Source organism: Battus philenor, unplaced genomic scaffold (assembly GCF_028537555.1).
Source record: "Battus philenor isolate CCGP_79_NKW_IND1 unplaced genomic scaffold, ilBatPhil1.0.hap1 SCAF_14, whole genome shotgun sequence".
NCBI classification, from domain to species: Eukaryota; Metazoa; Arthropoda; class Insecta; order Lepidoptera; family Papilionidae; genus Battus; species Battus philenor.
Genome location: NW_027181676.1, coordinates 9,914,881 through 9,932,058, shown reverse-complemented (window position 1 = coordinate 9,932,058; position 17,178 = coordinate 9,914,881). Strand labels below are relative to the sequence as shown.

At 31.7% G+C, this 17,178-nt stretch overlaps 1 protein-coding gene across 2 annotated transcripts in view; it reads left to right on the top strand.

Moving 5' to 3' along the window:
* ths (thisbe) overlaps positions 1 to 17,178 on the top strand; it is a 103,489-nt gene that overhangs the window by 73,289 nt on the left and 13,022 nt on the right. For both annotated transcript variants that reach the window (XM_068777777.1, XM_068777778.1), the window contains 2 exons: positions 1,796 to 1,841; positions 10,914 to 11,040. In XM_068777777.1, coding sequence (XP_068633878.1) covers positions 1,796 to 1,841; positions 10,914 to 11,040 — 173 coding nt within the window. The remainder of the gene's footprint in view (positions 1 to 1,795; positions 1,842 to 10,913; positions 11,041 to 17,178) is intronic.

Sequence of the window (17,178 nt, the reverse complement as noted above, 5' to 3'; positions counted from 1 at the left end):
AATTTAGTGGTTATATTACCTTTGTCTATCATCATCATCATCACTAAAGCCTTAAGATGTATCCTGCTCGTTGCAGGCTTCCCCTGTAGATTTTTATCGGGACCGGTTGGAAGCGGCTTACATCCAACGGCTTCTTTGTAAATAAGTAATATTCAATTGAGTTATTTACTTATCTACATAATCGGTAAGATTGTCTTTTATTCAACCTGGTGATCCTTCATGCGAATCTTATTACACATCTTAATGTTGTAACTTATTTGAATGTATATATATAATAAAAAATTTTGACGCGATTTCCTAGCGATGTTGATCTTAAGAGCTATTTAGAGTATGTTATCTCTTGTGGGTCGATCCTGTAACCCTATAGCCAAAATCTATAACTACTAGGCAATCAATGCTACAACGGTTGCCAGATTGTTAAATACAAAAAATTTTTGAAATAAATTTTGCATAAAAAATATATATACGTTCCAAAAATAATCTCGGTAATATTTTTTTAAAATTGTGACTGACATAGCTAACATTATTTCGATTTAAATCGTGACTGACATTTTGGTGGTTACAACGCATTTTTAATATAACACCGCGTTACATCGTTCTTGCCTTTGGTGCAATAAGACTTTCAAGTAATATATTCAACAGCCCTCAATTGCTACTATTTTTAAAAAATCAGGTTTTATGTAATATGTGTCTATCATAATAATAATAAATTGGTTAAAAAAATTAATACCAATAGAGATTAATTAGTTCAACATTTTCAAATATTACGCGATTTTACATTTCGATCACGTTGACGTACTTATGTTTCTATATAATGCAAGTTACGCAAATGAACTGTCGTTACGAGTGAATAATCATTCAATATTTTAGGCCGGTGTGTTAAATAGATAATCTTTTCGATAACAAGTTGCAATATCGTGGTATATTTAGCGGTAAATGATAAATGAAACATTCAAATCTCGAGGCAATTTTTTAATACGAATCGACGGAGTTCAAAACTAAATACATGTATTGTTTAAGGGAAAGAAATAAACATTGTCAACGTTAATCCCATCTATAAACAACGTTCAGTGCACCCGTATAACAAATTTGCTCAACGATATTGACGCTTTCAATTTTCAAGTAGACATCCGGAAACTGTGCATTCGAATACATTTTTCATATGCGAGGTGTATTTTAAATTAAAAAGATATAAATTTTAATTTATTGTATACAATGGAACCGGTTAAAGTGGTAAAATAATTTTGATTTATCGTCATATTATTGTGGAATGTAGTTTTAAAACCACATAAAAATAATGGCGCCGCGATAAAAATTCCAAAAAACTGTGCAATCAAATTTGTTTTATTTTTTTTATAATTAATAACACTCATAATGGATTGTTAATGCAATTCATTTGTTGTAAATCTTAGGTTTTTATATGATCTTTTATGACATATATATCATTTCTGTCAGATATTTTACCATCAATATTGTATTCATTTATGAGCAATTAATTGTTTTAATAGGTTTTAAATTAATTAGTCAAAGCTAATTTATGTAAAAAGTTTTCTTTGTAGTGATATTAATTGATGAATCCTAATATATATGGCCTATTATATAGGCCTATATAATCCTAATATATATAGGGCTATATCCAGCCAGGTGTGAACGAACTACGGCTGTGATGATAATGACATTTTGCTAGTTTAGTATTTGTCAATACAGATTTGTCAAAGATGTTAAGATGATGAAGTAAACTATGTAGGTATACATGAAGAGGGCTCTTTATAACATTTTGGTTTTCTTTTCACAGGTTACCACAGCTTGCCGTCTCTGCGAAGATATTGTGCCTCCTGATGGTAAGTTTTTTGACAAACTTTATCTTTCTATATTTAAACTGGATACTATATATTTATTGGATATTATACGAAGAAACATCACGGTTTTTCTTACAAAGTTATTTGTTCAGTTGATAGTTGAAAGATTACTTAACCGGTACAAAAAGATTTATGAGTCTAATTGCTCACGTTATCGCCGTATTCGCATTAGCCAGGTTTGATAGGAAACTGTCCGCAACCGATACGTATATACGACTCGAGATAGCATATTTTTGTACTTAGCTATTTTCGTACATCTCTATTCACGTTTTTATTAACAATCTCAAAGAGGTGTTATATTTATATGGTTAAAAAAATATTTGGCCGTATCCTGCCGGATTCTCGATGGTAACTCTAGTAAAATTTTCGGACATTTCTCATAAAAAAAACAAAACTTTATTAAAACGTGTAATTATATTATCACAAACAGCAAGAGAGAAAGAGTAAGGGAGATGAATAGAGGAAGTTACGCGGTAAAGCAGAGGGCGCAGTTTACCGCGTGTACAATGTCTTCATTGGTAATTTCGCTATGGTTTTAAAATTGATTACGTAATCGTTAACTGTCGCAAAATTAAAATTAAAAAATTAAAGACTGTAGGATGTCCACAGCTGAACATAATCCCCCACTCCCATAGATTTGCAAGAGAACTGGCTGGAAGCGACCTGCTTTGCTTCCACATCAGAACTTTAAGGACCCAGCACTAATCAGTTGTGCACTCTATGTGACCTGATTATTAGCTTCAGCTTGCATCCTCTGGTTAATGTCGATTTGAACGAGTAGAGGTATCTCGAGCATTACCCTTTTTGCGGTAAAAATTTAATTAACACACAGTAAATAATTACATGTATAATTGTTCATTTATTTTATATAAGCGTTTACAAGCTGTATTACACAGGAAAGCGAAATGTGGAGAGTTAATTCTGTTATGAGGAAGGCGTCGTTTTTACACGAACGCGGTGAATCAAGTCGAGTTTAAACACATATAAGTTCCGATATAATACACGGTTCGTCAAACGACAGTCTTTAGCAGTCGCCACCTATCATTTGCCGTGATTACGCACACGAACGCTACACGCTACGAGATGAAGAAATTTAGCTTTATTAAATCGTGCAGTGGAGAGTTTTCATTATTTAATCCGTCAGCTAATAGCGCCGTCTTGTGTGGCCGTCTACGTTTACCTGATAACTATATAGGGGGTTTCATGTACATGTGTAAGTTAAATTTAGTCTTAATATACATTTTCGCTTAATCTGTTTATTTTCTAACTCGTCATCATCATTATATTAATTTATTTTCTGGACTAGAGCTTCTTCTATACATTTCTAATAGGGCTAGTTGGAATCTACATGTATCCAACATCTTCCGACTAACTTAACAAGTACAATGAGTGATAGTTGAAAACTGTTATTCCCTGGATTCAGATCTGCGAACGAAATATTACTTAAGTATTGCTTGTAAGTACTTACGTTAGTCGGTTTGTTGTACTTAAAAACAATTTATTTATTAATTAGTTTATTTATTTACTGGACACCATAGATTATAACTGAAACCAAAAAACAATTCATATAGAGGTACAAGAGGCGGTTTTATCGTTTAAGGCGATCTCTACCAGACAACTTTTGGATGGAGATGAGAGACATAAAGGAGAGGGTTGTTTAGTGTATACATATATACAAATACTCATATTACGTACGTGTGTATACGATTAATATATGATAGCAGTGATGGATTTACGGCATCGAAACGTGGTCCCTCGCTCTGGGCATCATTGATAATCTCACAGCCGCTCAGCGAGCAATAGAGAGTGCAAGTTCTGGTATTTCTCTCAGAGATTTAATACAGGAGTAAGGGGATCCATATACAAAAGAAAGTAACCGACATAGTCAAGAGGATTGGCAAATTGAAGCGGCATTGAGCAGGCCACATAGCGCTTTGATCAAATGGCTGCCAGTGCCATAAAGTTTAGGTGTGATAGCCAAGAACCAGCATGCGTAGGGTAGGACATTCACCCACAAGGAGGACAGATGAACTTGTTAGTTGACGGAAGATGTTGGACATCACTTCCACCTGGTCTTACTGGAATGCTATAGAAAAGATTTATGTTCAGCAATGAACGTTTTACGGCTGAAATAATCATGGCGTTACATGTGTTACCTTTCATATAAGTCTCGTAAAAATTATGATTATAGCTTTTGTTTATCCCGGATTCAAATTTTATTTGTAAGCCCGTTGAAGCTGTAACTATAAACAGTGCTTTTTGCCGCATTAATCTAACAGTTTGCTAACTGTTTATGAGTTTACCCGTTGTTAAATAACGCATGCGACTTTTATATGTGGTTTAATATTTACTTTTAATTAGATCACAGAGGTTCATGATTATATTAGCTGTATTATGGTTTGTATACGTCTATGACACGTTTTGGTTAGTCAAGTTGGTATTACCTTAGGATAGTGTTGAAAGAAATCTGTTTGCCGCTGCTCAACAAGTTGTTTGCCGTTATTTGCCATGCAAACACTTATTACATACAAATAACCTTTATCTAGGCCAATGGTATGGGTATGCCCACAATTCTACATTAATATAATCGTGGCGGTGCATTCATTAACAAAAATCAATTATTAAAAATTAATAAATCTGTATTTTTAATATAAAAATAAATAAAATATATTATCCATCAAAAATAATTGCTCAGAAATTCCCAGATTTTTAAACAGATCTATATTCCTTTTATTTTTGTATAAAATTATTTTTTTCCGCTTTTAGTTGGACGTTATTAGCGTGTGGCCAATTACGTTGATTAGCTACGGCCTTACAAGTAAAATTTTAACTAGAAATCAATTTATGTACATGTCAGTAACAATTCCATGAATGCTGCTATCGCAATTATAATAGCTAAATAAAAATAGAGGTAATCTCATCATCATCATCATATGATGTCCACTACTGGGCCTAACTAACCTATCATATAAATTTTCAATAACACCGGCTAAAAGCAGCCTACATCTGCCGTTTCCCGATGACTTCAACTAGGTCATCAGTCTACTTTGTAAGTGGACGTTCTACGCTACGCTAATAATAATTATTTACTCTAAAAATATTTTTTTACCCTGTTAGAATATCATCAATAGTCTGTTCTGAGATACTTTATTGTCTTACTTTTGAACACTCTTTGGTTTTTTGAATCATGTAAAGTTTGTTGAACACATCTTTTCCGATATAGTGGTGGCACGTGATAAGTTATATTTTTTACGAACAGGATATCCTATCATTAGATTTCAAGAAAATTGTCCATGTTGATATGATAAATAGAGAATAATTTTTACAATAGTTAACAAGCTTATCTTAACACTCAACATACATTGTAACGGTTAATAAACATACTGCGTTTTTCATAAAGTTGAATGCAAACATAAAATTGTACATGTATGGCAATGGTGTAATGTATGAAGTTCGGAAAACAAAAGTGATTTCTCTAATGTTATTTTTATCATATTCACAGTGACAACGTGATCATAACGAAAGGCTTGGTTAAAACCACTATAACTATGTTATTGAATAAAAAAAGGATACAGAATGTTGTAGAACGTCTATATTTACTTACATAGTAATGATGCCATTACTTCTTTAACAATTACATAATTTTTCATCAATTGCGCTCTTTTCAATATATACTTTGTCACAAGTGCTTCTTTCAACAATGTAGGTCAAATGGTTTGTCATAATAAAAATAATATTGCTTACTTCCTCATTTCTACATTTGTTATTACATAAAAAATTAATATTCTAATCTAAACTATTGTGTATGATTTACAAATTTTTAAAACCAGTTATTGAGAGGAGCAAAAATAATTATTATCATACTTTTTTAACATTGATTCTAGTAATATCTTTCCTGTATAAAACTAAATCTAAAAGAATACACTGGTGAAAAGAGAAAAAATGTCTGTGACCAGCATTATCCAACACAAAGAGCTGCCTCTGGGGTTGGTTACAGTAATCGTTTATAGGCAAAATTTGACTACGATTATCTAAAGTAAAGAAATTTTTAACTTACATGAATCGAAGCAGTGGAAGTTAATGTTAGCAATTATACCTTATGATTGCAGAAAGTTTTATAGGCGCAATTTTTGAATTATTTTTCTTCATTATGCCACTATACACTATATTCAATAAAGAAAAACTGCTGCCTGACTTTCAGTTCCAGCAATCACGTACCCCACAGGGCTAAAACTCTACAATAATATAACTTTGTTCTAGAATGTGAATACTGTATTTTTAGGTAATCAGTCTATGGTAAAAGGTATGCACGATTTAATGTTATCAAACTCATTAAAACCATTTCGATGAAAACGTTTTTAATAAAAACAATAAAACCATTTGTTAGGAATTTCTCAAACTAGTATCGTATGCTATTGATTTATAAAATATAAACAAAACCAGTCAAGTTATTTGTTGTGGTATATGTGCTTTATCTGTTTAACTAAATTTACTTATATTCGGCGATGCCCGGTACTATTAACCTCATGATTCGTACACGAGAGTTAAATATTACTTAAGTGTTGGTACATTGTTTTCAATTGACATAACGAATCAGCTCGCTTACAATACGAATTTACTTTAATTATGATATTTAATATACAAAAAATTTAGTAAGTATAACATACTAGATCTAAAACCGAAAGTGTTAGTATAAGTAATTTCTTCGAAATTTTGAAGTGGTTTGCCGAGTACAGTTAACGTTGACCGTTTACTTTACCTTAGCATATACGAGAAATTTTAATGCGGCATCTGTTGAAAGTCAAAAGATATCGTCATCGAAAATTATACAACAATGAGGAAAATTAAGTTTGGACTAGGAATGTGAAACGCAATTTAGTAATAATATATTCACTCTTATCGCTTCAAGAGATAATTTGTATTCAAGCAGCTATTATGTGTGTGGGGTCTCATCAAGACGTCCGCATATGAACACGATATAATTTTCGTTAAACTGATTATATTTTATCAAAGTTCGCAGCGTGTAAATTTCCGATACACTTGCGACAGATAGTTTCGGCGGAGTTGATACGTAATCATCCGTTAATAATGTGTGCGTTCGAGACGGGATAGATAAGGTTATTGGTAGATTGGAGGCCCTAAATACTTATGCTCCGACGACTCCCGTCCTTGAAATACTCTACTGATTTCATTCAATAATTGCTTATATAGAGCTTTAGCTTGAATTGAAAGCGTGAATTAGAACATTAGAAAAAAATGGCAATGATTTTCGGGCTTTTGTACAAAATCAGTACACATTTTTAAAGACTATTTATTCCGTAAATTTTTAATTTTAATTAGTATAAACTCGATGGACATTGAGGCTGGAAAGTTTACAAGTGGACGCAGCACGAGTAGGCCACTTATCAGGTGGAACGACGATGTATTTAAGACCTCGAGAAATCAGAAGATCGGTCATCGCTGATGTGATGATGATGATGAAATAAATAAGGGAGAAATCATAGATTTTGTGTTTGTTCTACACTTACAAATGTGTCCTGACAATAAATTTGTTGCCTGAAGATGGATGGTAGGAATTAATTAAAACAAACAAAGATAACGCACGAGATCAGCATGTAACCTTGGTGTGAGTTTTAACCGCCTTATATAAATACGTCAAGTAAACAAATGTTCATAAAAAGTTAAAGTCCATTTAAACAATTTATATTACTTGACTCGGTCAAATATAATAAATACATTGATATCAATTGTAATTGATTAATATTGCTTTGATATTTTTAATTAGTAACTATGTAATTATGCAATAATAGTATAATGTTCTAGCACTGCTATAAAATCTATCACAATTATTATACCAATTGTTGTTCTACAGGTTGTTTTAATTACCCATCGTCATTCCATTCCCTTAATTACATACACATAAGTATGTTATGTTTATTTTAGCGCCGCTGAGACTATTTCCCTATAAATTAACATCTTCGTTTCCTGTATGCGTAGTTCGTGTACTTTTAAAAATATTTTAATAAATATTTTTTTATCACGAATTAATTTGAATCGTATTTTCATATGTAGATATTGAGCAGTTAATATTAAGTATGACCTGTTTTGACGAGTTAATAGTAATGTGTCAGGTTTATTAGGAGCGGGCGTTTTTATAATGAATGTTTCGTAATGTGGGTTTAGGGCTTTAAGTTGATACTCGAATCTTGATTAAAAGTGAATTTACGATTATAAGGCAGCTTTGTGAGAATTTGATTTGGTATCGTAGTCTTAATGCTTAAAAGGTAGTTTTTTCCCAGGTAATATGACTTTGAAACGATATTTATAATTGGAAAGGGGTAAAGCCTCTATTGCATTGGAAACATAACTTGAAACGCAATATGGCTGATCAGTGACCGCGGCGCGGTAGCCTATGCTTTCCCACCTGAATATGACACCGTCTTTATAATAGCGAAAGGACCTAAAACGATAACCTACACGATTGAAAATTGGACTTTTATTACTTGTAAAATAGAAGTTAAAATTGCCTAAAGTTGCGCCATTGGAACCCACAGTCAGACGATTTAGCTGAGCACGGCTGACCCATTAAAACGATCGATTGTTTCCTTGTTGTGCTGCCTGGGACGGAAGGTTTAACTTTATTATTATAAAATTCTATACCCCTATTTAGATGTTATTGCGTTGTTAAGAGAAATACTAAAATTAGCTGCATCTACTAGATATAGATGGGTTATGCATCATACTATAATTACAGTGAAGGTTAATATATCTTTATGTGTTAGTCCTAGACTAAAATGCGATATTGTTCCAAATTATCGGTATCACAAGAGCTTCCTATTTATCTGGTGAATGAAATGTATATACAATATTTAGCAACTTCATAATACAAGAATAGCTTACTTCATGCTTTACTAAGCATCGTATAAATTAACGTAAAATTTCAAGTTTTTTGTAATAATTTAACTACCCCGGAAAGAAACATTTATCGCGAAATATGCTTTATTCGGAATTTTACTGATTGATTATATGTGTGCCGTATATTTGCATTTTACAATTCAATGTTTTTGATATTTGTAAAAAGCAAAAAAATCGAATTATGTGCGCCTGTATAATTTATAAATATTCCTTTTTTGTTTCAAAACGATCACCGTTTTTTGTAAAAATACTTTATTAATCAAAATCTTTTAAGAAATAAGCAAATAATTTCAAAACAAACTTTGTTTAAGTATTGTACACTATTTGGTATAATGAGATAAATATTCAGTAGCAGTTGCAAGTCTCCGTATAAGATAGATTGATTAATATCTTTGTAATGATATGCACGAAGAATACCATTAAAAGACAAGCGAAGGAAATAAAACACTGTAAGGGAAATATTAAAACTATTTTATATTTATTATTTATTAAATATTTAGCAACTACAAGTTATATATATATTCACTTTTATAACATGTTAGCCACATCAAGTATTTTATAGGCATTTGTTTTTCGAAAATATTGTTGTTAAATATTGGTAAAATAAACTACATTTGTGCAGTGGTAGTCCAGTGGTAGAGGACTAAGACGTGCGATCGTAGGTCGCGGGTTCCATTCCCAGGATACAATTCTACACAATTCACACTTTGTGCTTTGATTATATAGGATTACCGTTGCTCACCGATTAATTTCCTGTGGATTGGCAGCAGCTTCCTCAGCGCACCATAATATTACATTGCGATCGCCAAATCGCCTGCCAAGCGTGGCGATACAGATATCTTTGGGGGAGACTTGTGCCTTGCAATCAGCATCTATGCGCAGAAACGATGAAAATAGTTCGCAAACTAAATAAATTCGTTTAATAAAAATATTTATTTTTATGAATAATTTAGCTATTAACTATGGAAGTAACAATATTATATATTATTATAAATTGTTTTTTTTTACTTTACGGCAATAAACAATATTTGATTTGTATGTCGGTAATAACAGTATTAAATTTAGTTTAATATGAACACTGGCAATGTACGATGTAATGATATCTAAAATCTTTAAATAAAAGATGCGTTAATAAAAATGTGTCAATACATACATATGTATGTATATAGCCTCAGATCAGTAACATAATTTAGGTGATTACAACACACTTCAAATATTTTAATATCATTTCCGAGAATCTTATTTCATTTGAAAATTAGCGTAACTATATTTTGAGAAATAGAAATGGTGCTGTTGGTTTTAACAAACGACATTTTTTGTGTCGTCACAATCTATTCGCCAAGAAGACTTACAACTTTTCTATAATATTAATATTTAATAATCTGTGAGACCCGGGTTTTAACTACACTACTAGAACTCCCTTAACAACCCACATATGACCTACAGTGGTAACCAATGCTTTTTATTTGTTTGTTGAATAGGACATTATCCTCACTATCTTTTACTTCAAAGAAATCTATTACTTAACGAAATCTTTCATATAAGATCATGGTTGTACCTCAACCCTTAGAGATTATTGATGTTGAAGGCTTCAAAAATAAACCATAAAAATTTACCCTGTGAAAATCATTTTAATACTGCTTCGCGACAGAAATAATGATCGCAAAATGACTTATGATTTTAGATTAAATAACCTGTGCTACTTAATATTGTTATAGTTTATATGAACTACGTTATTCTCATGATGGCTCTGTTCATTAGGAATAAAGGACACTGCTATTTTGTATGAGATAAACATTAACATTTTAATTAAAAATTAACAATATCAATACATTTATAATTAAACTATAAATCATTTTTTTCAGAGCCTTCTCATTTATTATCGTATATTATCAAATAATCCATAATATTTCGTTGATTGACAACGAAGAATTGACCAAATATTGATAAGACATAATATTAATCTAGTTTTACACGTTAATCTTTTACTTTGTTATTCTGATACAACAGTTTTTTTTTTATTTTTTACAAACAAAAAAATATGAATGTTGTCTATATATAAAAACACTTATAATGGCTTGATGATGATTTAGGTTGGGGACTATTCTCGAATATTTATTAAGGTTAACATTGTTACAGGTGGTGATCTGCGGTGCGGTGCCGTCGATGGTCCGGTCTATACGTCTCTACAGCCAGTGCTCGCACATGTACGTCAACGTGTTCCCCAACGGCACCGTCATGGCCCGCTCCGATGGAAACGACCATCGTAAGTGCTATAAACGTCCTTACTTAATTTATTTGCGCCCGTGTCCTTGCTTTAGTTTTCGTTTTCGTTTAGGCTCGCTTGATCCTTATCTCGGCGTTTTCAATTGCCATTTAAACAAGTATATGTATAGATTTTACCAGGTTAACGGACAAACGAGTTTCTTTTTCCAAATTAAGTGTTTTGCTTGAGCACATATTTTGATTTCATTAAATTCAATTCAATTGATTTTGATTTATAAATAATTAAGTTTTAATTATCTTAATTTAATCTTATTGTAGCTAATATTTAAAGTAAGTTAATTGAGCTATCTTTAGAGAGTGAAACGTGCGAGTATAGAGTCACCAAATGGTACACGGAGCTATGGCTTAGCGGCGTAGCGGAGTAGTATCGGGCTTACTATAAGCATGTTGGTAGGTGGGGCCAGACGTGAGGAACTATAGGAATATGTCAATACTCAAAGGGTCAACGGCCAGTCACAGCAACAGGTAAAGCCCGCCGTGCAATATAGTAACGGGGAATGGTCAGCTCGCAGGAATAAATAGGTTTAGATTCCTGGGCGACGATTGTGGTTACAAACATTCCTTCCATCTCCATATGTATTTTAAAAATTGACGAAGATTCACATAGTACATTCAAACCATGATTGGACGGATCTATGGCAAATAGGATTCTCTTTCTCATGTATATCTTTATAATTTATGTGAGAAATTATTTTTAAAATGATTTGGAACTTTACCAACAATGTTAAAATACATTTTTAGCAGTATGAATAATTTTTTTTAGATGACGGCTTATCAAATATACTACGCGAAAGAAATTTTTCTGCCGACGTCTATGTAATACCATAACTTCGAATTATTCAATGTTTGCCGTAAAGGCACGCAACTTCTAGCGCAATCACCTGTGCAAATAAAAAGTACTTTCACCTTTAGTTATTTCGTGAGGACGCAGACGTATTTACGTTTGCTCACGGATTATCGCAAATCTGTGAACGAGTTTCGCGTTCGAAGGAATTTTTATTCTCGTCCCTGACGATGAAATTAACATTTCTTAGATGCTAATAGGTGCTTTTTTGATATTGCCTTCGGTATTTAATAATAATATTTGATAATATTTTAAATGTGGACGTAAATATAAAACATATTTGGTTAAATTTAGGACAATGAAAGCTGTTGAAAGTGAAAAATCCTTACATATACTAATCAAATGTTATTCATACAGCAGAAGGGGGCCATAGAATGATGTCGATTAATACTCGAACTACTAACCAAATGTATAATTATTTTATCAAGATTAATTTCGTACACAGGTGCTCCTTTTATTACAATTGTAGTACTCGTATAGTGGTTATAACCTCATCATTTCATTTTATCTTTTTTAATACACCTCATTACATATGTTAAATATTGCTATCCACTTAAATCAAAAAAAGGCAAAAAATTTACATACAATACCTATGGAGCTCATATGTATTTTACTTGTAGATATCCGTAAAAAGCATAAGAAGGAATTTGATCATTGTTATTATTAATAATTTCATGAAATTGTATAATATTATAATATAGACCTAATATTAAAACGTTTCAAGCGTTTTCAAATAAAATTAAATTAGTCTTTATTACATAGGCATAACACTGAAAATTCCTTACTTTGGTAAATAATATTAATTATGCCGTGGACATCAAATCGTCGCGCCAGATTGTAGAGTTCGCATTACATCCAACAAGCACCGGCTGACCCAATAAAGATTGCAATCCATCAGCACTTGGACACGTTAATAAATTTAATAATAACATGATTTATTTGTCAACAATATTACATCAAGCATTTCATAACGTCGCAACTAAACGTGCTTGAAGTCACTTGGAGGCTAGTAGACGAGCGATACATGATGTAGTTACTATTTTTTCAGAGAATTTAGATCAATATATGTAAAATTCCGTTGAAATGTTTTATTATTAAATATTAACTGATAGCTTTCATTAATTTGGACGCAGGTGACGGGACCAAACCATGAAATAATCATAAATTTGACATAAACTCCCATGTGTAATATCTTAATTCTTATGCAAAAAATTAAGAACTTCAATAATCAATAATTAGAAAAAGAAAATTGTTGTAATGTGATATTTTATTTGTGAAAATAAAGCTTCAGAATAAGTTGCTCCAACACTGTATTAAGTATATTCAAATTCTTAACATCTTTACACAAGTAGGTATTTACACGCGCTTTTAAATCGACCTTTATTTTAATATTATAAGTAGTAAGCTACCACCTGCTCGGAACGCTGATCTATTCACAAGAGAGAGCAAGAAACTGAACAGTTTATCTTTTATATAAAATTTAATAACTTTTCATGAGTACATTATAATATCAATTTTAATTAGTCAATAAACCATGTTCCACACATTTCGATCAACTAAAAATTCTTGAATGCTGTAAGAGCTACGTATTGAAATATTTTATGTTTAAAACTACAAAAAGGATATCTTGTGCAACTTTCTTATAATTGCGTGCACTTTGGTATAAGTATAACGGATTTTATAGGTATAACGGATTTGTTAACCTTTGGAAGACAAAAATTAGGTGTCACGAGTTTTTTTTTATTTTGTTCTTATTATCATGGGTCTGCCTCTATTTTTCATGTAACATTTTAAATTATCGCACAAAAATAATATATTAATAAAATTTATTGCGAAGGAACTGTTAGAATGCTAATTTCTTTAAAAGTGTTATTGTGAAAGTGACCACCGAAAAACCAGAGTTTGTAATGAATTCTTCACAGATCAGGTCGCGTTTGGAACTCTCATAGCTTTAAGTTCATGCTATTATGGAAGAAAAGAGAGGAGAAATCCTTATTTGATTCTAGTTTCTATGAAATTAGTATTTTTCTGCAATCTTCTCGTGACTGTAAATGATAAATATGGATTTAATAAAATCAATATATTAATAAAATTAATAACTTTAATTCACTTCATTATTAAAAAGCGGGTAATAATACTTTTGAGTTAAAATGAATACAAAACGAATGTGATGTAAATTAATTTAGAGGATTTCACGAATATGGATGGATGTGGGCATCCAAGATCGGGCATCATAGCTATCTTTGCTGGAGACCTATGCCTTGCTGTGAGCATTTATCGACTAACATGTTGATGATGATTATGATGACATGTTTTACGCTATAGGAGTTTAGTGTCCCACACGTGTCCCATGGTTTGATTGTAGTAATCATTGAAATGTGAATAAATAAATCAACGCGATTGACCATTACTATAAACAATACAAACAATAATCGCGTGAGAATTATAATAGCTACGGTGCGAGAAAAAAAATCGACCGTTCGGTTATCGTGAACGTTTGTGAAGTAATTAAAGAACCTACATGTAATATTAAATTTAACGATTTAATATTGCATCACCATTTTACATTGACCTCTTATAACGGTTCCGCGTTCAAATAAAACGCACAACGCAAATAGCTCCAAATAACTAAGTCGATATCGTCGCACCGGACATAAGTAACGCCTACTGCCGAATATCGCAAGAAATATGTGACTCTTTTTAATTAAAATTAGATTTGAATGTACTGATAAAGAAATTTAATAACTCTTTCATAGGTATATAGAAAAATTACTATCAAAAGTGTCGATGCCTAGAGGCAATCGCTTCTCTGCTCTGTATCCGAACACACAAAACTTTCACTGAAAGCTTTTGAAGGCTTGTAAAAAGTTTTCTTTTGTGGTTAAATCTGAATTAGACTATTGAAAGAAAACTTTATGGTTTAAGTTTTATTTAACGACATGGACAATATCTTGTAAATAAAATTATTCAACTTTTCCAAAATGCTAATATTATAAAACTGCAAGAAATCCTTTTATTATAACTATTATTTTTATTCAATATAAATATAAAAGTTGTATTTCCGAAAATATAAACAGTCAGAAATGTCAGTAAAACTAACATCGCGGCTTTTTCAACTTTTTTCAGTTTCTAGACGATAATTGCAGCATCCATAAAAAGATAATAGTGAATCTTAATTCGTGTGAAATCGACAATCGACACGGTAAAGCGGAACGGCGCCTTCCCAAATTAAGTTGTTATGTTTAATGAAATGTTATAATAAAAGAGCCATAAAGACCTTCGCAAAAAAATGCTGCCGCACACATGCATGCTCCCTCATTATCGTTGTATAACCTAGTAAAAACTAAATAACGTAATTGCGCGCCACGAGAAAATAAGCGCTTGCCGCAAAATTGATTTCTTTTTCGAATTCCTTGAATCTGATTGTTCGTATAAGAGTTTATTTTTTGTTGAAACATCGTAATAAAAAGTTCTTTTATATAGACGTTATAGAAATAGATTTTCAAGATGTTTATGTTGAAAGGCTTGGATGGCACTTTGGTTGCCGTGACCGCAGTCGACAAAAAATGTTTTGTTTGGCTTCTGCAATAATTGCTCGGTTTGTATTTATGTTTGTTGCTAACTAGCTCTTAGAGATAGCGTGTTTGGTTTGTTAATTGCTGTTTGTGGGTGTAGTGTTTAGTGAAGGTAATAAAGCTGTTGTGTAAAGCATTTCCCCTTAACGCGCGACAGAGAAATATTTATCTAACGCAAAGTTTTAAATTGGAAATGTGTAACTTACATGAATCCAACGTGCATAAGAATTCAACTAAAGTTTGTTTGAAATTCATATATAATCATTTACTAAAACAATTTAAAATTGTAAAGAAACAAATAAATTCCGAAGTCGAAGAACTTTAATCATGTCACTATATTTTATTTACACTAAATTTCTACGGATAATTAAAATTCATTGAAACTGAAATCTAAACGCAAATAAAGATAACTTATCTGTATAATATTGCTTTTATTGCCGCATGTGTTTGTAACAATTACACGTTGGGTGGTCCGGTTCGTTGTTTTCAATGCCGATGTCGCGAATAAAAAAATATAACGTTCCATGTTTACCAAACAGCTTACTTTGTAGCCGCGAATTCCGGTTATTTGAACATTATTATTAGTACATGCAGTTACTGAAAACGCTTTTTGATATACCGAGGCATTCTGCTTATGCGTTCAATTTTAATCACATTTTCGATTGTATTTCTTGATTTGCTATAGATTTAACGAATATTTACATATACATACAAATATACATATTTTTGGCCTAGTAAAATCACGCGATGTGTTTGGGGGACAGTTAATTTTTTATTAAAACAATCTGAAATAGGTTTCATGATGTCGAACGATAAGCAATTATTCGAATTGTATTATCTAAAGTACAGAAGCTGTTCCTATGCATTGTTGTAACGAAAGAATATTTCTAACAAGTGCCGTTTATCTATAGTGAAGCCGGCACTTAGCTATCGAAATATACATTTGACCCAAATTTTGTGACAATTCCTTACTCAATCATATCGTATGATAACGCATTTTCATTCTGGACAGCCTTTGAGATAGATAATATTTTAAAGTGAATTTTATTATTAAGAGTCGTTACGTGTTGACATTATTTCGACGTGAGAAATTCACCTACTCTCTTTATGTCTAGATTTTTGGAAGTAGTCAAGTATTTGATATGAAACTGATTATGACATGGAAAATTTACTTGATCTGTAATCTTACAGATGTTCGTTAGAGATCGCAATAATATATATATACGCAATATTTCAATATTGTGGACTGTCCTAACTGGGTATATATTTTTTTAAATAACAATGTTATGTGGTCGGGACAGATCTGTATATATGCATATATAAATGTTCAGTTCTTCGATGCTACTAGCGTGCATTAGTGTCAATGCCATATTGTGATACTGCATTTGTGGTCGGGTAAGTAGATTGACTAGACGGCAATTTGATATTACTTGGTAATTTAACTATTGACAGTAACCTTAAGACTGATATGTAGGCATTAGGACACGCGATATCCCTTTATATATACGGCTTTAATTTTACACTTAATAATCCTTGACTTAGAAAAATTTCAATAAAAATTATAAAGGGTGAGCCGTGAAAAGTAAATACATGTTTTGAGGTTATATGTTTTTTATTAAACAAAAATACCGTCAAGGTTTTCTTCAAATCTTAGGGAACATTCTTTACTACACTACATTATTCTACATTCACACGTGTA